General features: G+C 37.2%; 1 protein-coding gene across 1 annotated transcript in view; it reads left to right on the forward strand.

Moving 5' to 3' along the window:
• Positions 1-12512, forward strand: part of LOC115209481 (breast carcinoma-amplified sequence 3) — a 72808-nt gene extending 60296 nt beyond the window's left edge. Inside the window, exons 17-18 of the mRNA XM_036501653.1 lie at positions 4617-4802; positions 11860-12512. Coding sequence (XP_036357546.1) covers positions 4617-4802; positions 11860-11981 — 308 coding nt within the window. The 3' untranslated portion in view covers positions 11982-12512. The remainder of the gene's footprint in view (positions 1-4616; positions 4803-11859) is intronic.
• Positions 12513-27515: the final 15003 nt, after the last annotated feature.

The following is a 27515-nucleotide window of genomic DNA, read 5'->3' on the forward strand; positions in this document are numbered from 1 at the left end:
TGCTTTTACGTGCCACCGACACGGTTGCCAGACAGAGCTGGCAAACGGCCATGAGCGGACGGTGCTTTTGTGTGTCACCGGCACGGGGGCCAGCCGAGGCTGGCAACGGACGCGAACAGATGGTGCTTTTACGTGCCACCGACACGGTTGCCAGACAGAGCTGGCAAACGGCCACGAGCGGATGGTGCTTTTACGTGTCACCGGCACGGGGGCCAGCTGAGGCTGGCAACGGACGCGAACAGATGGTGCTTTTACGTGCCACCGACACGGTTGCCAGACAGAGCTGGCAAACGGCCACGAGCGGACGGTGCTTTTACGTGTCACCGGCACGGGGGCCAGCCGAGGCTGGCAACGGACACGGACAGAAGGTGCTTTTACGTGCCACCGACACGGGGCCAGACAGAGCTGGCAAATGGCCACGAACGGATGGTGCTTTTACGTGCCACCGACACGGGGCCAGACAGAGCTGGCCAACGGCCACGAACGGACGGTGCTTTTACGTGTCACCGGCACGGGGCCAGGCGAGGCTGGCAACGAACACGAACGGATGGTGCTTTTACGTGCCACCGACACGGGGCCAGGCAGAGCTGGCAAACGGCCATGAGCGAATGGTGCTTTTACGTATCACCGGCACGGGTGCCAGACGAGGCTGACAGCGGACACGAACAGATGGGTCACTTAACCCCTGCTTTCTGATATATGATTTGATTTTGATTGTTATATATACATGTATATATATATATATATATATAGCAATTAAGGACAACTACTTAATAAGGAAAACTTAACAAGAAATTGTCAGGTAGATAGCGTAAAAACCTCATAAGAGAAAAAATTTCGAAAATAATTATTTCTTATTGAACATATTAATTTATATATAGAGGGCATTATACATACATGCCAGAAGGCATTATACATACATGCCAAACGCTAAGAGGGACAATTAGTCATTTCTACCAAAAATATTACTAATCCCACCGAATGCAATTTTTCAAAGTAAGACATTTAAAAAAATATAGACCTGTATCACAGTGATTTCATACTTACGTACTCATCAGCAGGCCTGAATGTATTATAAATAAACAACGACCCTGCCCCGCTTAAGCCGATCAGCTAACTGCTCGACATCAACGAAGCACATGGGTGAGTTTACATATATTACATCCGGATAAATGGCAAACTTTTACGAATTGCATTTCGGGAGAGGAAAAGTTTTTTCGGAATAAAAATTTAGCAATTAAGGACAACTACTTGATAAGGAAAACTTAACAAGAAATTGTCAGGTAGATAGCGTAAAAACCTCATAAGAGAAAAAATTTCGAAAATAATTATTTCTTATTGAACATATTAATTTATATATAGAGGGCATTATACATATGCTGATGAGTACGTAAGTATGAAATCACTGTGATACAGGTCTATATTTTTTTAAATGTCTTACTTTGAAAAATTGCATTCGGTGGGATTAGTAATATTTTTGGTAGAAATGACTAATTGTCCCTCTTAGCGTTTGGCATGTATGTATAATGCCTTCTGGCATGTATGTATAATGCCCTCTATATATAAATATATATATATATATATATATATATATATATATATATGAATAAATGAAAGAATGGAGTCGAATGAAGATTTTAACAAAATTCCTTTACTCTCAACACATGTTTCGAAGACTGCATACTCTTAATTCCAAAGGAATAAAGGGTGCATTATGCCGTCTTCTCATCAAGAAAGACAAGGAACCTCTATCAGCCTCAAGACGAACAAAAAAACACACAAATTACCACAGAAGAACATGGGGTTTATGCCCTTGGCATGTAGCTTCAACCGTGTTTTCTGACGTGAATTTGCTACCCAGATATCGATTAACCGAATTATCAATACTAGGATAATTCATTCACCTACTTAAATATATATATATGTATATATATGTATATATATATATATATATTTTATTTATATATCAATTAGGGAATAAAAATTCTGGCATCACAAGTATTCAAATAAAATAGAATTATTCTCGATAAAGAAATATATATCATTTAGAGATAGAAGTCCCCGATGCAATTCATCAAATTCTAATATACATCACACCATATCATAATAATCTTTTAAATTAAGATTATTATATTTTATCATTTTTAAATCTTTTCTCCGTATATTTCATTATATATCCTTTTATACTTTTTGCATTTTGTCATTCATTCGTATTTGTTTACGTCCACTTTTATCTATAGAATTTATTCGAATATATATTTCTTTGTCACTTTATTTTATTATTACTATATTATATACTCTTTTCATTATTATATTATGGTTTTCTTCATACCTACATATTATCAATTTTTATGTATGTTCCTAGGCATAAGCCATGTTTGATTTTAGTCTTAAAATTTTAGATTTTTAATTAATTAAATTTTGGCTTGCACAGCAAGGTTCGGCGAATTTTATTTGCATACCTGCATGTTTGCTTGTTAGTTACATTTGTAACTGATAAAATATAAAAATATAGGAATAGTTATGGAATTATAAATAAGTTATGGAGAGTTCTGATGATTGGGGTTGCAGTTAAGACATATTTCTGAAAAAGACTGAGGGTCTTGTAAACGTTAAACGCACATCATGAAGCATGCATAGAAGTGAAATTTGGAACTGAAATAGTAAATATTAAAATAAAATTCTATGATATGGTGTAATGTATATTAGGATTTGATGAATTGCATGGGAACTTCTATCTCTAAATGACATATATATATATCGAGAATAATTCAATTTATTATATATATATATATATATATATATATATATATATACATACATAATTATATAATAAATTATATATGTATATATATATATATATGTGTGTGTGTGTTTATATATGTGTGTGTGTATATATATATGTTTTTATATATATATATATATATATGTATGTATATACACATATATGTATGTGTATAGGTATATGTACATATACACATATACATATGTATGTGTGTATATGTATATGTATATACACATATACCTATGTATGTGTGTGTATATGTATATGTATATACACATATACCCATGTATGTGTGATGTATGTGTGTGCGTGTGTGTGTATATATATATATATATATACACACACCTTTGCAACTAGATGAAATCATTATCACTATTAAAAACAGCAACAATGAGGTGATTAGCAAGACTTCTACCTTAATAGGTATAATATTAAATATTTGAATAAAAGAAGGGTAAAAATACCGCTTGCCAAAGATGAAATCGGAACCTTAAAAAACGACCAATCCTATGATAAATACACACACAAGCTTATATATGTATGTATGTATACATATATATGTATGTATGTATGTATACATATATATATGTATGTATGTATGTATACATATATATATATGTATGTATGTATGTATGTATACATATATATATATGTATGTATGTATGTATACATATATGTATGTATACATATATATGTATGTATGTATGTATACATATATATATATATGTATGTATGTATGTATACATATGTATGTATGTATGTATGTATGTATATATATATATATATATATATATATGTATGTATGTATACATATATGTATGTATACATATATACAAATGTGTGTGTGTGTGTTTTGTTTTTTAGCGTTTTGACATTAAAAAAAGTCATTCTAAAATTGTTTTTTAACGTAAGTGTGCCCAAAGAAGTCGAATGCTTAAATAGACCAGGTTTTACAGCCACATCATCCAAACTGACTGCATGAAACCATATCGTGCAAATTTGCTTTTTGTCCATGTTGTTATTCAACGTTTTGGAAAAAATGGCCTAATTATTGAAAAAGAAAAACAGTAATATGATTAGATAGAGCGAAAAACGGGCTTAAAAAAAAACGGATTGTGACTTGCGATGAGAAGTGGATTCTTTACAACAACCAGCGGCACTCAGCTCAGTGGTTGGACACTGACGAAGCTCCATGGCACTTCCCAAAGCCAAAGTTGCACCAAAAGAATGTCATGGTGACTGTTTGGTGGTCTGCAGCTGGTCTCATCCATCACAGTTTTTTGGGATCCAGGCGAAACCATTATGGCAGAGAAGTACTGTCAGCAAATGGATGAAATGCTTAAGAAACTCTGACAACAACGGCCAGCATTGGTCAATAGAAAAGGACCAATTTTTCTCCAGGATAACGCTTGCCGCACGTCATCACAACTGACCCTGCATAAGTTGAACGAATTGGGCTATGAAACTCTGCCTCATCCACCATACTCACCAGATCTCTTACCTACTTTTCAAGCATCTCGATAACTTTCTGCATGAAAAATGCTTCAAAAACCAAGACGATGCCAAACATGCCTTCAACGACTTCATTGCTACCAGAATGCAGGTTTTTTATGCTACTGGCATAAATAAACTTTTTCAGCATTGGCAAAAGTGTGTTGATTCTGATGATGTTTATTTGAATTAATAAAGTTTTGTTTGAGCCGTGATATGTGCATCTGAATTGAAAGGTTAAAAACCACAAGAACTTTCTTGACAACCTAAAATATTTTCTTGTCAGTTTTCTGAAAAACATAATATTTTCTGTGTTATTTTTTAATATTTGATAACCCAGGAAGCTTCGAGCAGTCTCCACATCTTAGCGATGTCTACGGCTATTGGACAGAATCCGAATTATCACGACTCCCCCGAGGAAATACGGAAAACAGCGAAGAAGATGACGACCGCTTGCGCGAACACATTGCCGAGGCCATGCTTGAGTCTCCACATAGAGATTGTGGAGGACCTACAAGTCTCCGAGGTAAACCTTTCCCACTTCTTTCTGTTACCTGTTCTTGAAATCCGCCTATATTTTCATCTCTGCTCCTAGATGTACTAGTATTTCTCATCATCCATATATCGTTCACTACTTCAACATTGACTGCCATCTATCAGCTCCCACTTCATGTTCGTATGAAAGGACCTCCTCTCTTGTCTTCTGCTATGAGAGAGGTTAGAAGAAACTCAAAAAATATATCCCATTTAGTTTGTTCCAATTGGTCAGCTGTAAGAGTAAACTTTAATTAGGAAATTAATCTCCATCTGTCTCTATGACCGGGTAACCGTGTATTTCCTAAACAGCAAGACAACTGTTTCTGTCACCCTGTCTCTCTGTCACACTCTAACCTTTCGTCATTTGACACAAGGTCCCATCCTCCATCCAATGCCTCATCTCCTCTCAAAAATTCTTTGTCTTGCAAGTTACTTGGTGACCCTGCCAGTGAAGGTATCATGTAAAAAGCATCCAGTCCACACTGTAAAGTTGTTGGCATTTAGAAAGGAATCTAGCTGTAAAAATCATTCCAAAACTGACCTCACCTGTGCTGAGGCCATGTGAAAAGCCCCAAGCCTGCTCTGGCTGGTGGTTGGTGTTAGGAAAGGCCTCTACCTGTAAAAACTTTGCCAAAACTGACCTCACCTGTGCTGATGTCATGTAAAAAGCATCAATTCTGTTCTGCCTGGTGGTTGGTGTTAAGAAAAGCCTTCAACTTTAAAAACTTTGCCAAAACTGACATCACCTGTGCTGATGTCATGTAAAAAGCATCAATTCTGTTCTGCCTGGTGGTTGGTGTTAAGAAAAGCCTTCAACTTTAAAAACTTTGCCAAAACTGACCTCACCTGTTCTGGTGCCACGTAAAAAACACTAAACCTGCTCTTCTTGGTGTTGGTGTTAGGAAAGGCCTCAAACTGTAAAAACTTTACCAAAACTGACCTCACCTGTGCTGAGGCCACATAAAAAGCACTAAGGCCTCCAACTACAAAACCTTTGCCAAAACTGACCTCTGCTTGGTGGTTGATGTTAGGAAGGGTATCTAGCTGTAAAAAACATGCTAAAACAGACATAGTAGCTTAGGGTAGTCTTGTACCCGGCTTGCATGGAACATGGATGTTAAATGATGTTGATGCCAGAAACATTTCAAGCTCTAACTCAATCTTTCTTTTATCTCTTTCATCAATGTATATCCTTTATAGCGAGGGCTCTATTCTTTGTGAACCCCATGACGGTAGCACGTAAAAAGCACTGTCCAAACGTGGTCGATGCCAGTGCCGCTTTGACTGGCTTTGTGCTGGTGGCACATAAAAAGTGCCCTCCGATCGTGGTCGATGCCAGCAATTTTGGCTCCTGTGCTGGTGGCACGTAAAAAGCACCATCTGAATGTGGCCGATGCCAGTGCCACTTTGACTGGCTTCCATGCCGGTGGCACGTAAAAAGCCCCATCCAATCATGGTTGATTCCAGCTCCCCTGGCCCCTGTGCTGATGGCACGTAAAAAGTACCTTCCAAATGTGGCCAATGCCAGTTCCACTTTGACTGGTTTCTGTCCCACTGGCACATAAAAAGCACCATCCAATAATGGTCGATGCCAGCCTTGCTGGCACCTGTGCCAGTGGTATGTAAAAAAGCACACACTACACTTTCAGAGTGGATGGTGTTAGGAAGGGCATCCAGCTGTAGAAACACTGCCAGATCAAAGTGGGGCCTGGTGCAGCCACCTGGCTGACCAGACCCCAGTCGAACTGTCCAACTCATGCCAACATGGAAAATGAATGTTAAACAATGATAATGATGATGATGAGCTTGTGCCGGTGGCACGTAAAAAGCACCATCCAAACGTGGCTGATGCCATTACTGCTTTGACTGGCTTCCATGCCGGTGGTAAGTAAAAATCACCATCCGATCGTGGTCGATACCAGCTTCTCTGGCCCCTGTGCCGGTGGCATGTCAAAAACACCATCCGATCGTGTTCGATGCCAGCTCTTCTGGCACTACACTCTCTGAGTGGTTGGTGTTAGGAAGGGCATCCAGCTTTAGAAACACTGCCAGATCAGATAGTGGACTGGTGCAGTTTACTGGCTCACTAGAACCCAGTCGAAACATTGATGATCGTGACGGTGGTGGTGATAATGATGGTGACAGTGATGGTGGTGATAATGGTGATGATGATGGAGGTGATGATGATAGTAGTAGTGGTGATGATGATGATAATGGTGATGGTGATGATGGTGATGGTGGTGATAGTGGTGATGAGTGTGATGGTGATGATGATGATGATGATTGTGATGGTGGTGGTGATGATGATGGTGATTATTATTAGTTTTGTCTGCCATTACGTTCTGAGTTCAAATTCTACCAAGGTCAACTTTGCCTTTCATCCTTTCAGGGTCGATTGAATAAGTACCAGTTAATCACTGTGGATCGATGTAATCGACATAATTTCCTTGTTTGTCCCCTCTATGTTTAGCCCCCTGTGGGCAAAAAAGAAATAAATCATTATTATTATTATTATTCACTGAACAAGGTATATGAAGTATATTTGCCACTAAATGTGACTAACCACTAAGGTTGGATGCTGCTGTAGCTTGTAGCCCCAGGAAAACATCTTCTCCAGCTGGCTATTGACACACTTTCTGTGCCTTATCAGTATTTGCAAAGGGAAGCCATCCTTCCCATCGTCGACCTGACGTGATATGCACGCACCCGTGTTTCTGAGTATTTACCCATCGTCAGCGCATGACAATCACAGGTCTTTGATGCGAAGGGGTCCCAATGCAAATACATATATCCATTTTGGAGCAACGAGAAGTCACTGATCTTGAAAAAGTGTAAACAAGCAATAATAAATCTCTGAATGAGGTATAAACAGTAGCTGCACGACAATGTGAAGTATATTTGCCACTAAATGTGGCTAACGACTAAGGGTGGATGCTACTGTAGCTTGTAGCCCCAGGAGAACATCTTCTCCAGCTGGTTATTGACACACTTTCTGTGCCCGATCAGTATTTGTAAATATACTTCACATGGTCATGCAGCTACTGTTTATACCTGTTTGGGGTTTGAGTAATTCCCTTATGGAAACACGAGTGTTTTGTTCAACATCTTTAAACAACTCTTATTCAAGGACCTTTTGAGTGGGATGGGCTACTCGACCTGAAGAAAATTCTTACTGGGCCCCATCTGCAAGGTCATATGCTGTTTATCTTGATATGAGATCACCATGTTGCACCCATGTAGTTGTGATGCATGTGCCTTGTGTACCCTTATCAGACCGGTAGCCTTGATGGGTATACAGAGCTTCATATATTTATACCCCAGTGTTGGTTTGATGGCATGCATTTCTCTCTCACTCAATAATAATAATAATAATAGTAATAAAAATAATAATCCTTCTAAAGGCCCAAGGTAGAGTGGAGACTAGACCAATACCGCAAGTTTCTTAACCCTAGGTGTTGAGAAGGCACTTTGCCAGAAATGGAAATGACAATCGAAAGAAGAAATACTACTACTACTACTACTACTACTACTACTGATGATGATGATGATATTTTTCTTTTATTCTTTTTGGTCATTTGACTGTGTCCATGCCAGGGCACCACCTTTTAGTCGAGTAAATTGACCGCAGGACTTATTCTTTGTAAGCCTACTACTTATTCTATTGATTCTTTTTTGCTGGACTGCTAAGTTCGGGGGAGGGGGACAAACACAGACTCACAAACACATACATACATATCTATATATATATATAGGGAGAATTCACAAAAAAAAACAAAAGATGAAGACAAGTGGTGTAGACAACAAACAGATGTATTAGTATAACGCTTGGGAATTGAAAAAGTCTTTAATGTTTCGAGCCTACGCTCTTCCACAGAAAGGAACACAGAAAGAGACAAGGAAAGAAAATAAAGAATGTGTAGTGGCTAGTGATCTGTCATAGGGAATCATCATCATCATTTAACGTCCGTTTTCCATGCTAGCATGGGTTGGACATTCCGCATGGAGCTTAGGTGTTTCGCTCATAAACACACACATTGCCCGGTCTGAGATTCAAACCCGCGATCCCTCGACCGCGAGTCCGCTGCTCTGACCACTAGACCATGTTCCTCCACTGAATATATATATTTATGGCGATTTTTTTTCCCTCTGTCTTCACTTCCTTGGATCTTTCCTTTTTCTATGTTTCTGACAAGGAGCTCTGCTCGAAACATTAAATCCTCCTTTCTTTCCTTTCCTGAGTGTCTAATAACACTATACTTGTTCCACGTCCTTTTGTTGTTTTCTCTTTGTGTTTTCATGTTTGGATTAACTTATATATATATATATATATATATATATATATATATATATATATATATATACGACGGGCTTCTTTCAGTTTCAGTCTACCAAATACACTCACAAGACTTAGGTCGGCCTGAGGCTATAGTAGAAGACACTTGCCCAAGGTGCCAGTGTTTCTACAGCTGAATGCCCTTCCTAATGCCAACCACTCCGTGAGTGTAGTGGGTTCATTTTATGTGCCACCGGCACAGGTGCCAGGGGAGGCTGACAACGGCCACAATCAGTTGGTGCTTTTTACGTGCCACCTGCATGGAAGCCAGTTAAGGTGGCGCTGGCATTGGCCACATTCAGATGGTGCTTTTTACGTGCCACCGGCACAGGTATCCAACTACAATTTCCATTTGATATTTATTTGATGTTGATGTACTTAGTTAGTTAGTTAGTTAATTTTTTGGCTCAAAAAGCAAGGGGACATGGAGTTATGTACAGGGTGGTGTTCATGTAAAGAGTTCAGGCCACTTGTGGTCAAGGGAGACTTTGAAGAAAGCGGTTGTCGGCATCTTCACCATCTTGTCTGGCAGCTTATTCCACGTATCCGCAACCCGGATGGAGAAAGCCCCTCTCCTTCGATTGAGATGAAATCATCACAGATAGAGCTTTTCAGAATGACCCTGCAGCCGACGCTCTGGAGCAGGAGTGAAGAACAGCTCTTTCGAGAGGTTACACTTTCCGCTTATGATGTTGTGAGCGAGAATGAGACCACCACGGCGGTGGCGTTTTTCTATAGAATAAAGGTCGAGCGTCTTCAGCCTTTCTTCATAAGACAAATTCTTGAGACCATGAACCATGTGGGTAGCCAGCTTCTGGTCTCTTTCGAGATGCTGTATGTCTTTGAGGAGATAAGGAGAAGAGGCTTGAATCCAGTACTCCAATATGGGTCTCACCAGCGTGACATAGAGCGGTAGGAATATGGCTGCTGTGAGCATTCCGAATGACCGTCGAATCAAGAACAGAATTCCGCGTGCTTTGTTGGCAGCATGGACGCACTGGGCCAAAGGCGAAAAGGAGGAATCCACCAAGATACCCAGGTCCTTTACCTGATCGGTCCTCTCCAGCAGCAGATGACCCGGCTCGAAATCAGGAGGAGAGCCAACAGGCAGATGACAGCACTTTGACACGTTCAGACACAGGTCCCATTCATTAGACCACCTCCAAATTTGGTGGAGGCATCGATGAAAATCCTTGACTCAATAGGTCTCCTCAAGCACAGCAGGTTGCCCTACAATCCAAGATAAGTACAGCAGGCCATTCTGCGATCCAAGGTACTTTGGATATATGTATATATATATATATATATATATATATATATATATATATATATACGATGGGTTTCTTTCAGTTTCCGCCTACCAAATCCACTCACAAGTCTTTGATCGATCTGAGGCTATTGTAGAAGACATTTGCCCACGTTTCCACACAGTGGGACTGAACCCAGAACCATGTGGTTGGTAAGCAAGCTACTTACCACACAGCCACTCCTGATAATAATAATAATTTGGCTCACTTCCCCCCACTCCACCACCTCGTTATTTCACTCTATTATTATTATTATTGAGTGAGAGAGCAGTGCATGCGATCAAATTGTATACCCATCATGACTACCTTTCTGATAAGGGTACACCAGGCACATGCATTACAACAATGTGCGCAACATGGTGATCTCACATCTAGATAAACAGCACATGACCTTGCAGGAGGGGCCCAGTTAGAATTTTTTTCGGGTCAAGTAGCTTGTTCCACTCAAAAGCTCCTTGAATAAAGGTTGTTTAAAGATGTTGAACAAAACACTTGTGTTTCCATAAGTGAATTATTCAAACCCCAAAGACTTCCTCTCAACATGTGGCTATGATGCTCCCCAACTACTTCTGCTCGTGATCAGAGGTGCACATATCGTCAGCCACTGAGGTTCAGGTTAACTGGTTAAGGTCAAACAACTGACAAGTAAATCTGTGGTATTGAGTATATCCAAATCAAAATCGCTGACTTAGCCAATGACAGTACCGCCTGATTGGCATTCGTGCCAGTGGAACGTTAAAACCACATCCAAATGTGGTGTATATCTGACCCACTTATGAGTATCCCTCATTCATTGGACAATGAACTTTGCTTGCAAAGACCTATTGAGGCAAGTGTAAACAAATCAAAATTGCTGACATGGCTGATGACAGTATTGCCTGATCGGCACTTGTGCCAGTGGCACGTTGAAAACAACATTCGAACATGGTTGTTGCCAGTGCCGCCAAACTGGCTTCCATGCAGGTAGCACGTAAAAACATCTTTTGAGCATGGTCATTGCCAGAACTGCCTGACTGGTCCTCATGCAAGTGGCACATAAAAGCACTCTCGAGTGGTTGGCATTAGGAAGGGCATCCAGCTGTAGAAACTTTGCCAGATCAAATTGGAGCCTGGTGCAGTCTCTGGCTCACCAGTCCTCAGTCAAACTGTCCAACGCATGCCAGCATGGAATGTGGACATTAAACAATGATGATGATTTACTGTAGTCCATCTTTTATACCAAGACAAAAACAATGTACATGATAACACTTCAAATCAGTTAAGATCAGAAGCCATGAGAGCCACTGCCTGGTACAGAATCAGGGTATCTATTATTATTATTATTATTATTATTATTATTATTATTATTATTATTATTATTAAGATTATTATTATTATTATTTTGTTTCTGTTTTTCTTTTCTGCAGAAGGTGGTACTTTCGACAAAGCAGATGTAGAAGATATATCAACCATCGGCACCGTTTCAAGTTCCCCTGCCACGATGTCCCAATGCGATGCAGATGATGTTTATCTCACAGAATCTGTTTAATTTAATTTTATAATTAACTTCCAATTAATTTCTAATTAATTCTAATTTTTTTTCTGATTATTATATATTTTTTAAAATTCCAGCCCCACATCATTACAGATCTCAGTGCTGTTTCCTCTTTTTTGTCACAATCCACCTTGGTATACTCCTCCCTATGTGTTTCTTGTGTGTCATATATATATGTATGTGTGTGTGTATATATGTATATATACACTTTTACATGTTTCACTCATTTGACACTGGCCATGCTGGAACACAGCCTTAAAGAGTTTTAGCTGAAGAAATTGAACCCCCAAGAGTTATTCTTTGTAAGCCTAGTTACTTTATATTCTACCGGTGTCTTTTTGCTGAACCACTATGTCATGGAGTGGAGGGGGAGGAAGATGTAAACGCATCAAGACTGTTCAAGTGGTAATGGAGGACACACAGACACACACAAATATATACATATATATTTATATATATATGTGTGTGTGTATGTATATATATATATATATATATATATATATATATATATATATATATATCTGTGTGTATGTATAACATGTTTCTTTCAGTTTCTGTCTACCAAATCCATTCACAAGGCTTTTGTTGGCCCGTGGCTATAGTAGATGATGTTTGCCCAAGGTGCCGCACAGTAGGATTGAACCATGTAGTTAGGAAGCAAGCGTTTTACCACACAAGCCACACATGCATACACGCATACGCACGCACGCATGCACACACACACTCAAACACATATATTTATATTATTACAAATTTGAGATTTTACCAATAGAACCAAACTCCTATTTCAGGATAACCTTATTGTATGGAATACACATAGAAAGTTATATCCAATAAAATAATATAAGCATGTAAAAAACCTACTATAAAATACAATAAAATTATTTGAAAACTTCTTATATAACTTACCTGTTATTAGTCTGTGGAGGAAGAAGATATTTTTAATGAACGCTTCATGTGTTTCTGTGCTGGTGGGGAGTTTATAAAGGCTATACCTAATGCATAAATCTACCAGTGTGTCCTCAGGCTATTTATCTTATTGTTATTATTATCATTAACAAATCAAAGTTAAGAATACATATTATAAGTCATATTAAATAGAAAAAATAAGAATATGAATAAAAAATATATAAATTACAAATATATTTTTTAAAGAATTAAAAAATTAAACAAGTTGAGAGAGGTATTACTGGCCAGTATTGAAGTGAGAGGAGTAAAATGCCGACATAAGAATAACTTTATCTGTATATATGAGGCAGGATGTGTGTGTGTACATGAATGTAGTTTATGCACATCCACAAATTAGCACACATGTCACTCCAATTTTAGGAGGACATTTGTCACCACCCTATCTGGGTTTTGTCAACTTATTTTTTCCCGAGGCACCCGTGGATATCGGTAAAAATCTATTTTCAACCATTACTTTTACCAATTTTGAAAGTTGCTAACATGAGTAAGTCCCTTGTTGCCATAGTCAAGTGAATGTGTGTGTGTATGAGGGAGAGAGATAAGTTGTGTGTTGATGTATGTGTGTGTGTGTGTGTGTCAGGGAGAGAGAGAGTGTGTTTGACAGCATCTAACAAAAAAAGTAAAGAAAAAGTATGTGTAAGGGAGAGAGTTTGACTGCATCTAACAAAAAAGAAGGTAAAGACAAAGTGAGAGAGAGAGTAAATAAATGACAGCGTTCATCAAAAATAAAAATGTAAAATGTTTTTTTTTCTTCTTAAACACGAGATATAGTCTTCAAATTTAGGATGTTTTTGAAAGACACTATATTTCATAATCAGATTATATATACTTTCCCACACAACAATTAAAATATATTCTAAATTGTTCATGTTTCTCCCTCCTCTCTCACACACACACATTACATTGGGCACGAAAGAGTTTTGTTTATATTTTACGCCGAAGAAAAAGTGATTTGTTGAGGATCCATTTATTTAACAACAAAGAAACAAAGAGGCAGGTAACAATTTGTCAGTGTATTACACAATATAAATGGGTACAATTTCCAAGGCTTCCCCCATACCACAAAAAGGGTTTTGTAGCATTGTAGGAAGCCAGAGTAGTTGATTCTATGCAAAAAATCTGATTTTTTTTTCTTAGTGAAAATCGTGCGAGTGTTAATCTACAAATTTACCAACATCTTTTCCATTCATTTCTGTTTATGAATATGTATGCGTAGAAAAAACATATGCAAAAGGTGTACGTACATGTGTGTAAGTGTGTGTGTGTTGCCCATATATATATTTATATTATTTATATTATATTATATTATATTATATTATATTATATTATATTATATTATATTATATATATATATATATATATATATATATATATATATAAACCAATTTCAACGGATTTCGCCCAAATTTGATGTTGATGTTACTTTGGTTCGAAATAAAGAACTTGATTAGCTTAATAATCCTAACTTAATCCTGGGCAAAGCCGGGTTATACTGCTAGTGTATAATAAAATGAAAGATATATAAAATTATAACTCTCCCTACCAGTATGTAATCTCTTAAACAATTATAAGGAAGAGAGTTAAATGTAGGTATACTCTCTTTTACTCTTACTTGTTTCAGTCATTTGACTGCGGCCATGCTGGAGCCCCATCTTTAGTTGAGCAAATCGCCCCTAGGACTCCAGGACTTATTCTTTGTAAGCCTAGTACTTATTCTATCGGTTCTCTTTTGCCGAACCACTAAGTTACGGGGACGTAAGCACACCAGCATCGGTTGTCAAGTGATGTTGGGTGGACAAACACAAACACACACACATATTTATATATATATATATATATATATATATATATACACACGATGGGCTTCTTTCAGTTTCCGTTTACCAAATCCACTCACAAGGCTTTGGTCGGCCTGAGGCTATAGTAGAAGACACTTACCTAAGGTGCCATGCAGTGGGACTGAACCCGGAGCCATGTGGTTGGTAAGCAAGCTACTTACCACATAGCCACTCCTGTACCTATAATAGAATTTTATAGTAGTTTTAGATACAGATATACCAGGAACAAAGAATTTATTAATAAATATTACCTTAAAAGGAATAGACAGGCCACATTTAATCTAACATAAATCTCTAAATCTTAAACACTATAAAAAATTCCAGTTACAGCTAGATTTAAGAGTATAACATATTTGTAGTTATTTTCTCCCCTTGAATTCAACCTCTCTAATATTATTAGTCTTAGAGAATTTTTCAGAGTATTTTATGTTATGTTATTCCCATAATACTTAGCACCTGACAGAGAGGGCAGCCATTTACACAGGAATGAGGAGGAGTAAACATTATGTCGATAAGTATTCTTCCTTTGTTAATTATTTTACTAGATTTTTTACGAGTTTTATTCTACAAATTTATAACGTACTAGCAGTATCGCCCGGCGTTGCTCAGGTTTGTAAGGGAAATAACTATATAAGCATTTTTAGAGATGTAAAGTATAATAGCCATCTCAATATGGCTAACCACAAAGGGGGGGTGTTACTGTAGCTTTTTACGTTCTGAGATTTAATAATAAATTTTTAGAGAGTTACTTCCCTTATATATGCCAAAAATGCATTAAAAATGGGAAAAATTGATGGTAAATTATCTTTAAAATCGTAGACTCATCGTAGATGCGCACTAATACCCAGAAGGGCTCGATATGAATCATGACTATAAGATACCCGGTTTTGGTTAAACTGCACTGCAAAATGTGGGAGTAGTTAGGAATCTAAATCATAGGAGACAGACAGCACACAACCTCACTTTTATATATAACATATATAATGGTTTTTACTAAATAATCTTTTTAAATACCATAAAAATGGTAATTTATACTTGTGTACATAGTGGTAAATCTTACATTAAATTATTAATTCCCGCAATGTTTATATAGATAGGTTGTAGGATTTGATGTGTTTATAATATAGTCGTTGAGGGTTTCCTTAGGTTTAGCATTTTATATATATATATATATATATATATATATATATATATACATACATCACTATTATAATTTTAGGTGTTTAACTTTTTAAAATTTTTTAATTTTTTAAAAGATATATTTAAAAAAAAAATAATTTATATATTTTTATTATATTTTTATTTTTCTATTTAATATGACTTATATGCATTTTTAACTTTGATCCGTTAATAATAATATCAATAAGATAAATAGCCTGAGGATGCACTGGTGGATTTATGTATTAGGTATAGCCTTTATAAACTCCCCACCAGCACAGAAATATGTGTAGCATTGATTAAAAATATCTTCTTTCCCCACAGACTAATGACATGTAAGTTATATATATTTTTTTCAAATAATTTTATAGTAGGTTTTTTTAAATGCTTATATTATTTTATTGGATATAACTGTATGTGTATTACATACATTAAGGTTATCCTGAAATAGGAGTTGCGGTTCTATTGGTAAAATCCTAAATTTGTAATAATATTCTAAATGATACTGTTTACATTGCATTAATAAAGTGTAAAATAGTAAATATCCTGATAACCTGGAATACTTATTATTCCTTAAGATTTTAAAAATATCCATATATATATTTACACACACACACACAGGGATTTTGAAAACTAGATAGAATGAAAGTAGATTATTGCTTTATTACTAGTCCCTTCTTTTGTGAAAAAAGCACCCTTTTACACCTCCCTAAATTGGTTGGCATTAGGAAGGGTATTCTGTCACAAAAATCCTGCCAAAAGAGTCAGGAGAGCTTTGTATGGTTGCCTGAATTATAAGTAAGTTTACTGCCATCAGTTCACCAAGAGGAAAAGTTTACTGGGAAAGACACACCTTATTTACATTTGTCCTCATCTTGTTTGTTGTTAGCACAACGTTTCAGCTGATATACCCTCCAGCCTTCATCAGGTGTCTTGGGAAAATTTCAAACCTGGGTTCTCATTCCTAAGGTATTTTTTGATGTTATTATTATTGTTCAGGTGACTGCTTGGAATCAAACTTGGAATTTTAGGGTTAGTAGCCCGCACTCTTAACTACTATGCCATATGCCTGTGGGCTACTAACCCCAAGATTCCGAGTTGGACTCCAAGCAGTGACCTGAACAATAATAATAATAATAATAATGATAATAACATTGAAAAATACCTTAGGAATGTTAACCCAGGTTCGAAATTTCCCCAAGACACCTGATGAAAGCTGGAGGATACATCAGCCGAAACGTGTTAACGACAAACAAGATGAGGACAAATATCCATCAAATGTTCACTCCTACACATGTCAAATTTAAGCAGAGAATACAACCTGGCAACCACACCAGACTCTGAGGGTGGAGTCTTCGACTTGGCCTGAGCATGGACTCAAACCCAAATGAAATGAAATGAAATGAAATGTACATAATTCCACATCTCTTAAATCTAGAACTGTGAAGTCACACCTGTTTCTTCCTCATTCTTGATCACTTTCTCTCTCTGTCTCTTGCTGGGTAACCATGTGCCTCCATTACAGCAAGACACCTGTTTTTATGTCTCTGTCACACTTGACCTTTTATCATTTGACACAAGATTACCCCCTCTAATGCTCCCCCCCTCTTCTCAAAGGATCTTTGTCATGCAAGTAATTTGTGACCCTGCCAGTGTTGGTGTCATGTAAAAAGTATCTTGTTCACACTGTTAAGTGGTTGATGTTTGGAAGTGGTTGATGTTTGCTGGTGCAATATAAAAAAACTCCCAGTATTCTCTGTGAAATGACTGGCATTAGGAAGGACATCCAGTTGTAGAAACCATGCCAAAACACTATAGGAGTTATTGCATTCTTCTCCCTAGCTAGCTCTGGTCAAATCATCCAACGCATGCCAGCATAGAAGACAGGAGTCAAATATTGATGATAATCTAATATAGATATACAAATATGAGGGTGAGTCAAAAAGTAATGCCATTTTGTTTAGGACAAGTATAATTACCAACATAGGAACATGTATCATACATCAAAATGAAGCTGATCCTCTATGGATCACATCCCTACTTCTCAACATAGTCACCGTTTCTTTCAATAGCAATGTTCCAGCTTCAAATGAGAGCATGTAACCCTGCCCCGTAAAATTTTGTTGACTGTTCTTTGGGCCACTTCTTCACTACCTCCGCACTCACCTGATTTAGCGCCTTCAGACTATCATCTCTTCGGTGCCACAAATGAGGGTTTGAGAGGCAAACATTATTCCAGTGACGAGGAAATGAAAACTGTAGTGGAAAAGTGGCTCAAAAAACAGTCAACAGAATTTTACAGGGCAGGGATACATGCTCTCATTCGAAGGTGGAACATTGCTATTGAGATAAATGGTGACTACGTTGAGAAGTATGGATGTGATCCATAGAGGACCAGCATCTTTTTGATGTATGATACCTGTTCCTGTGTTGGTAATTATACCTGTCCTAAACTAAATGGCATTACTTTTAGACTCATCTCATACATGCTCTCATTTGAAGGTGGAACATTGCTATTGAGAGAAACAGTGACTATGTTGAGAAGTAGGGATGTGATCCATAAAGGACCAGCATCATTTTGATGTATGATACCTGTTCCTGTGTTGGTAATTATACCTGTCTTAAACAAAATGACATTAATTTTTGACTCATCCTCGTATATCACTTGATTATATAATCAACCAGACTCTTCCATGTTAAACATCAATATTCAAAGTGCTTTTACAGCTGTTTTCTTCCATCTGTAGCAGGGGTGTCAATCTCAATTGCACAGGGGGCTAGAACTCAAAGTTGTAGACCTAACTGGATCAACATTCGTTAAACATTGTCATCCTTTAATGTCTGCTTTCCATGCTCGCATGGGTTGAACGGTTTGACTGAGGACTGGTGAGCCAGAGGCTGCACCAGTCTCAATCTGATCTGGCCCTATCTGATATATATATATATATATATATACTCTATTTTTACTTGTTTCAGTCATTTGACTGTGGCCATGCTGGAGCACTGGCTTTAGTCAAAGAAATCGACCCCAGGACTTATTCTTTGTAAGCCTAGCACTTATTCTATCGGTTCTCTTTTGCTGAACCGCTAAGTCATGGAGACGTAAACAAACCAGCATCGTTTGTCAAGCAATGTTGGTAGGGACAAACACAGACGTATAAACATACATACACACACACACACACAAATATATATATATACATATATATATATATATATATATATATATATACACACACATATATACGAAGGGCTTCTTTCAGTTCCCGTCTACCAAATCTACTCACAAGGCTTTGGTCAGCCCGAGGCTATAGTAGAAGACACTTGCCCAAAGTGCCGGGAGTGAACCCGGAGACATGTGGTTGGTAAGCAAGCTACTTACCACACAGTCACTCCTATGCCTATATATATATATATATATATATATATATATATATATATCATCATCATCATCATTGTTTTTAATGTCCGCTTTCCATGCTGGCATGGGTCGGACGGTTTGACTGAGGACTGGTGAGCCAGAAGGCTGCACCAGGCTCAATCTGATCTGGCAAAGTTTCTACAGCTGCATGCTCTTCCTAATGCCAACCACTCCGAGAGTGTAGTGGGTGCTTTTTACATGCCACCGGCATGAAAGCTAGTCAAGCGGTTTTCAAGCAGTGGAAAAGTGAACTTTTTTTAAATAGTGATATGAATTAAAACAGGAAAAATGTGAAAATAATAGCAAATCAAGGCATACGAATTTTCATGTCACACCACACCACACCACACACTACCATACTACATCACTCCGCACTGACCCCTACCCTGCACCCACACCATCCACACACCTACAATGCACACACGCACACGTCAAGGTCACCAGCCCATATCCACACGCACATACAGGCTCATACGCACGCACCTTCGTTTTAGGACCACGACTACTTTATTATCTCCCCTTAGTTCTCCCGTCTGACCACCTCTGTCCAGCATTCGCCATGATTGATTGCTAGCCACTAAACCTTTTCTTATTTTCTCTCTCTGTGTTCTTTTATGTTGAAGAGCGTAGGCTCGAAATGTAAAATACTTTCTCACTTCCTGAGCATTAAACTAATACATCTGTTGTTTACACACCCGTCTTCGTCTTTTGTTTTTTTTTGTAAATTCTCACTATACATATATATATATATATTATTGGTGAATTGAAGAAATGGAGCTGAACGCAGATTGAACAGAAATCGTTTTATTTCATTCTACACGTGTTTCGAAAGGCACAAATTACCAAAATCTGCTGTGATTTTTGCTACTAAGGTATCGGTTAAACTTTTGATTAATCTACTACAAGATTATTCATCTTTCTATTTCACATAATATATATATATATATATATATATATATATATATATATATATATAGTACCTTAGCCATGATAGATCGCTAGCCACTAAGCGTTTTTTAATTTTCTCTCTCCTTATTTCTGCCTTCCTTTCTGTTGAAGAGCGTAGGCTTGAGATGTAAAAGAGTTTCTCACTTCCCTAGCATTAAACTAATGCATCTGTTTGTTGTTTACACACCCGTCTTTTGTTGGTTTTTTTGTAAATTCTGCCTATATATATATATGAGAGATCAAAGGATACATACGCCACTATATGTATATAAAAAAAAAGAATACAAAAAATGGGACAAGAACGCAACAGGCGACAACAAAACATTCAGATAGTTGGATGATACAAAAAAGGGCATGAAAAAACAATGACGGGTCATTTGGAGTTTTCTTTCGTCTGTTGAGTTCCAGATCATCTTTGCAGTTTTAGAAGAATGCACGAATGTATACGAAAACAAGGACGGGGAAAAAATGGAGAAATAGTACACAAATACAATTGTAAACAACAGGGCATTGACAACAGGTATCTTTTGACTAAGGACGAATTAAATTAAGCTGGCGAGTGTGGAAATGAAGCCTTACGGCAGGGACATAAGAGATGACAGGTATGGGAAGAAATATAGATGTTGCACGGATGGTAGTCAAACCTGAAAGAAAGGTCAGGCTTGGCCGAACACCGGTCACATGGAAGGAGAGGAGAGAGGTAGAGGCAGAGGAATAGAAGAATTAAGGAGGGACAGTGAAAGAGGAGGTAAGGCCAGGAAATGTGAGAGGAGTGGAAAGAACGAAGTAAGTGTGAAGGGGCTGAAAGAATAAGAGAGTCATACAATATATATATATATATATATATATATATATATATATCACTAGCCACTAGACCTTTTTCTATTTTCTCCCTGTTTATTTCTGTGTTTCTTTCTGTCGCAGAGCATAGGCTCGAAACGTAAAAGACTTTCTCACTTCCCGAGCATTAAACTATTACATCTGTTTGTTGTTTACGCACCTGTCTTCGTCTTTTGTTCTTTTGTAAATTCTCACTATATATATATATACATATATACACATTCGCCATGATAGATCGCTAGCCACTAAACCTTTTTATATTTTCTCTCTCTGCTTATTTCTGTGTTCCTTTCTGTCAAAGAGTGTAGACTCGAAACGTAAAAGACTTTGTCACTTCCCGAGTGTTAAACTAATACATCCGTTTGTTGTTTACACACCCGTCTTCGTCTTTTGTTTTTTGTTGTTTTTGTAAAATCCAACCATACCAATTTTCACTCAGTTTGTCAGAGCTGGATGTTTGGCATCTTTTCTTGGCGACAAGTTTATTTATATTTGGAATAAGTCCCTGTGTTATGGAGATTTTCAGGATGAACTGCAGGTGTTCATCAGTGAAACGACTCCTGTGTGATGTTTTGTTAATCTTCATCACAGACAAGAATTACTCACACAAATATGTGCTACCAAACATGCTTAAGGTTCAAGTCGTTTGTAGACAAAGCCGGGGCATCTCTAAGAATGAAACAAGTGAACTAAACAGGTCCCACAGTGTCGTACTTTACTTGTAGAGTTCCATCTACAAATGTACAGGTGCAGTTTCTATGTTGATGGTAATGGGTTATAAAACACCTTGAAATTACTTCCTTGCACTAACGTGGTGTGCAAGCTCAGGTTTTTGGGAACATCATGGCGCTGACTTGGTTCAACATTGCTTTGCAGCAAAGAAAGTGAAGCAAGTTGCATTTGTCTCCCATAAGCACAGCTTCACTTGAAAAGCCTTCACTGCACCATGCGTACCAGTGATCAAATGGTCCTGTCCCTGGAGCTGTAGGTTCAACACATTGAGACGAGTAGTTATGTCAGACAGAAATACCAATTCACATTTCCAATTTTCACCCCACAAAACTGTGGAGACTTTTCCTTTGCTGTCCACAAACTGACAGTTTTCCTCAGCGATTGCCAGTGATTTAAACCTTTGACTCTGATAAAGTCGACAGTTTGTGTTACAGTGCGCATTATATGATCCATGTTGAGGGCTTTACCGTGCAGTAATCCTTAAGTATGTGATGCAGTGATATTCTATCAACTCACCAGTACAGTCCCCCTGCATGTTTAACCGCATTCTTCCTACTAGTCCGCTTTTTCACTGCACGTCACCAGTGTGCCATCTGTTGTAAGTTAAACAAGTTTGCCTCAAGGCAAGTTCATGTCAGTTAAACTTTGGCATATACATTATTTATATTTGACAGATATTTGTCCTCATCTTGTTTGTTGTTAACACGTTTTGTCTGATATACCCTCCAGCGTTCATCAGGTGTCTTGGGGAAATTTCGAACTTGGGTTCTCATTCCTAAGGTATTTTTCGATGTTATTATTATTATTATTATTATTATTATTATTATTATTATTATTATTATTATAACTATTCAGGTCACTGCCTGGAATAAGAACTCGGAATCTTGGGGTTAGTAGCCCATGCTCTTAATTACTATGCCATACGCCCGAGTTCAATCCAGGCAGTGACCTGAATAATAATAATAATAATAATAATAATAATAATAATATCGAAAATACGTTAGGAATGAGAACCCAGGTTCGAAATTTCCCCAAGACACCTGATGAAAGCTGGAAGGTATATCAGCCGAAATGTGTTAACAACAAAGAAGATGAGGACAAATATCCGTCAAATGTAAATAATGTAGATAATGTACGTAATTCCTCATCTCTTCAGTATAGAACTGAATAATAATAATAATAATAATAATAACATTGAAAAATATCTTAGGAATAAGAACCCAGGTTCGAAATTTCCCCAAGACTCCTGATGAAGGCCCTTAACCACTAGCCCATGGGCATATAGCGTGGTGGTTAAGAGCGTAGGGCTACTAACCCCAAGATTCCGAGTTTGATTCCAAGCAGTGACCTGAACAATAATAATATCGAAAAATTCCTTAGGAATGAGAACCCAGGTTCGAAATTTCCCCCAAGACACCTGATGAAGGCTAGAGGGTATATCAGCTGAAATGTGTTAACAACAAACTATATGAAGACAAATATCTGTCAAATGTAAATAATATAGTAACAACGTACTCATATTACAATAATCTATGACAATTATTGCTGCTCTCTGAGAAAAAGTTTTGAAACGTTTTTATACACCTCATATATGAAACCCCCTCCCGAAATTTCATTTTCTTCAGACATATGCATTGCATTCATATATTATCAGAACCTTGATTGCTTATATGCGATTGTTAATTTTATATTTAAAATTGTTTTTCAAGTTTGGTTTAATTTCTGATTATTATTGTAAAAAACAGAACAAAAACAGAATGGAATATTTAACACCAAAACACCCTGATTTCTCTGTCAAATATAATCCTTACTTATTCATGTTGTTTTGGATTAATCCTGGATTATCTCATAGCTTTGCGATTATGTTGATATGTTTGACTATTTTTTTAACATCATTGTAGGATAAGTGTGAGAGGTCAAATCTGACCAGTTTGAACATAAAACGGAGAATATTTATGATGGATATGGCCAGGTTATATGCAAAAACAAATATTGTAGGGTAGGTGTGAAAGGTTAGATTTGGCCATTTTGTTTACTAAAACAAGAAATTTCACCAGATATGGTTAGTTTAAATGCTGAAAACATCATCTACACACCACTTCCCACACCATCATCTACACACCTATACATGCACACACACACACGTCAAGGTCACCAGCCCTCTTCCACGCACATACATGCTCTTATGCAGACGCACGCACACCTTCGTTTTGGAATCACCGCTACTTTATTATCTCTCCTTCTTCCTAGCTCTCCTGTGTGACCTCTCTCTCCAGCATTCACCATGATAGATCGCTAGCCACTACACATTCTTTATTTTCTCTCCCTGTTTCTTTCTGTGGAAGAGCGTAGGCTCAAAATAGTAAAGACTTTTCCACTTCCTGAGCGTTAAACTAATACATGTTTGTTGTCTACACCACCTGTCTTTGTCTTTTGTTTTTTTGTGAATTCTCCCCTACACACACACACACACATATACCAGCAAAAAAATTTAAACAGTTGATTAACTTGAAAGAATATAAAATAATCAACAGAGGCAGGTGTTTAAATATCAGTCCTGATTCTGCACTAGGTCATAATAAAGTCTGCGCTTGTCCAGAAGTGCTTTGTGACTACCCATCTGTCAACAGAAGAATAAAAGGTAGAGGTCAAAGAGAATGTCAAGAATAATTGCGTTTGTACACATCAGGAGAAAAAAGGCATCAAGTAATGTTGCGGGTATGGAGATGATGGTGAATGACAGAGGTCTGGTGGGTTAGAGAGCTGTGTTTGTGATTGTGAAGGTAGTGGGTCCGATTCTTGGACTGGACATTGGGCAGGAAAACCTATGGCCTCTCCCTGGATCTCAAAGGCATAAACTGCAAGAAGACATACATACATACACACACACACACACACACACACACACACACACACACACACACACACACACACACACACACACACACATATATATATATATATATATATATATATATATAAAATGGATGTGTGTATTTTTCCCTTGTTTACAATTAACATGGAAAAAATAAACAGTTACTAGGGCAGCAAAAAATCACAAGTAATAAGGATGTAACACCCTGTTTGTAAAGGGAGAAACTGGGTTGATGTGAAATATTTTGTATAATATATATATATAAATAAATGAATGAAGGTAAACGCATGTGTTATTCAAATTCTTTTACTTCCGACATATGTTTCGAAGACAACATTGGTATTATTCCAAAAGGAATAAAAAGGTGTAAAACAATGTAATCTTCTCATCGGGAAAAGAAAGAAAGAAACCAAACTCGTCAATAAAACATTTTAACAGAATGTGATGGATGTGTATAATGATGAACAAAACGCTATTAAGTTTTTAAAAAAAAAAAACCGTTAGAAGATATAACGTCAAAAGTAGCCTATAGAAAGAGAAGGGGTAAAGGAGAGAATTTAGCAGAAAACTAATAAAGAAAAAATATAGAGCGATATGTGAATTAAAATAAAAGCTTAAATGCTTGGAAATAAATATATCTAGTGGGAGTGAAATGTAAGAAGAAAATCAAAGTTCAAATTATATAGAATGGTAGATATCACTTATATGAACTAAAGGTATGTTTCTGCCTGTGTTTACATCGATAAACACGCTCTATAAACGTGTTTACAGGAGGATTCTAAGAAAATAGAATATGAAATAGTTCACAATCACAGAGTTGGCAGAATTCTTTGCCTTTATCGTATAGGAATGAAATGGAGAGAATCAACCAATCTAAATTAAATTGTTTATTATGATCTTTTAGATACCAAAATTAATTTACTAAGCCCTGTACTGTTGCGTTTATTACTATCCCTAAATGTAGGAGTAATGATTAGAAATTCTTTTAGATAACAGAACTATCTATATAAAAAAGTCATTGGTACCGGAAATAATTTTACACTGGTATATAGAGTTTTTAGTCTTAGAATTACTAGACATAAACTTAATTCTGTTGGAATTTACTTCAGAGATAATAACCTTGTTAATATTTCTAGGGGAATGGTTAGTATTAGCTAAATTAATGTTAGTATTAGTAATTGGATTCTTATTTAATAGACTAATATTATATGAAGAGATAATTTGTGAAAGGTTTTTTTGTGTTGGAAAAACCAATCCTAACCGTATGCGAGTTGATAATCGAGTAATACCTAGAATTCTTTGGAAAATTCTTGATAGCTTCCCGAAACTGGAAAGGAAGATTAGATTTAATTTTTTTCCCATAAGGAATAATCAACCAAATAGTTTTGCTAGTAGTTGTCTTATTGTTAGCGTAACTATCTTTAAAAGACTTCGATTTACCTTTAGAATGAGAAAAGGGGCTTAAATAATAGTTATCTCCCTTACGCTATAAAAAACCTTACTCTGCTTGGTGTTGGCGTCTAAATTAAAATTAAAATCGTTCATATCGTTACAATTAGATTTCATGTCTCTATTACTAAAGGTAGAATAAGATTGAATAGAATTAATGTAGGTAACTTTCTCTGTATGGCCCACTTTAAGTAAGGTAGATTTATAAAATTCAGCCTTGTTGTTGAAAATGTCAACATTAGCAAATAACTTAATCTGAATAAAATATTTTAAACTAAATTCTTAGTGATTGCCCTAGAATGATTACTAAATTGGCTTATATACTTAAGATTGGTTGATGGTTTGTGGTATGGGAAGTACAAATTATTGTGTAAGTTAAGTGTAATGTCTAAAAAGTTGGCTTTCGTTACATCATCATCAAAAACCGATGCCTAAGCCCATTCTTCGGAAAAACTTAACTAAACTATTTTTAACCTTTTGTACCTTTTGGTTAGTTACGTTTTTCCGTAGAATAGGCTTAGGCGTTGATATTGTGCATCGAGAATTTGTCCCCTAGAGCCAGACTGTCAATTGAGAGTTTTATTGTGATGCTTTGAAGTGTTTGAGGGAGGACGTTTGACGAAAGCGACCAGATCTGTGGAGCACAAAATATTGACTTCTTCGTGACAATGTACCCTGTCATTGAGCGCTTCTTACTCGTGAGTTTCTTGTGATTTTGTCATGGACAGGAACAAATATCCAACATGAAAATTTGCATTAAATTTGGGAAGTCTGCAACAGAGACATGGAGAATGCTTCAACAAGCTTATGGCAATGTGTCATGCACACTGTTTCGTGTGGCACAGGCTCCTCAAAAGCAGAAGACCCTCCCGGGAAGAAGATGAGCAATCTGAAAGACCTACCACTAGTGTCACTCCCAGAAATGTGGTATTGTGCATTGAGAATTTGTCCCCCCAGAACCAGACCACCAATCAAGAGTTCTACTGCAATGTTTTGAAGTATTTGAGGGAGGACATTTGACAAAAGCGACCGGATCTGTGGAGCACAAAGTATTGACTTCTTTATGACAATGCACCCTGTCACCAAGGTCTCACTTGCGAGTTTCTCTCCAAAAACAACATTGTACCACTTCTGGACCCACCCTGTTCCCCAGATTCAGCACCTGCTGACTTCCATCTCTTTCCCAAGATGAAAATACAGCTCAAAGGATCCCAACACTGTTGTTAAGATCCAGAGTGAATTGCAGGTCCTTGGCTTGCTTAAGGAAAGGAACTTCCAGGATGGATTCCAAAAGTGGC

Source organism: Octopus sinensis, linkage group LG3 (genome assembly GCF_006345805.1).
Source record: "Octopus sinensis linkage group LG3, ASM634580v1, whole genome shotgun sequence".
NCBI classification, from domain to species: Eukaryota; Metazoa; Mollusca; class Cephalopoda; order Octopoda; family Octopodidae; genus Octopus; species Octopus sinensis.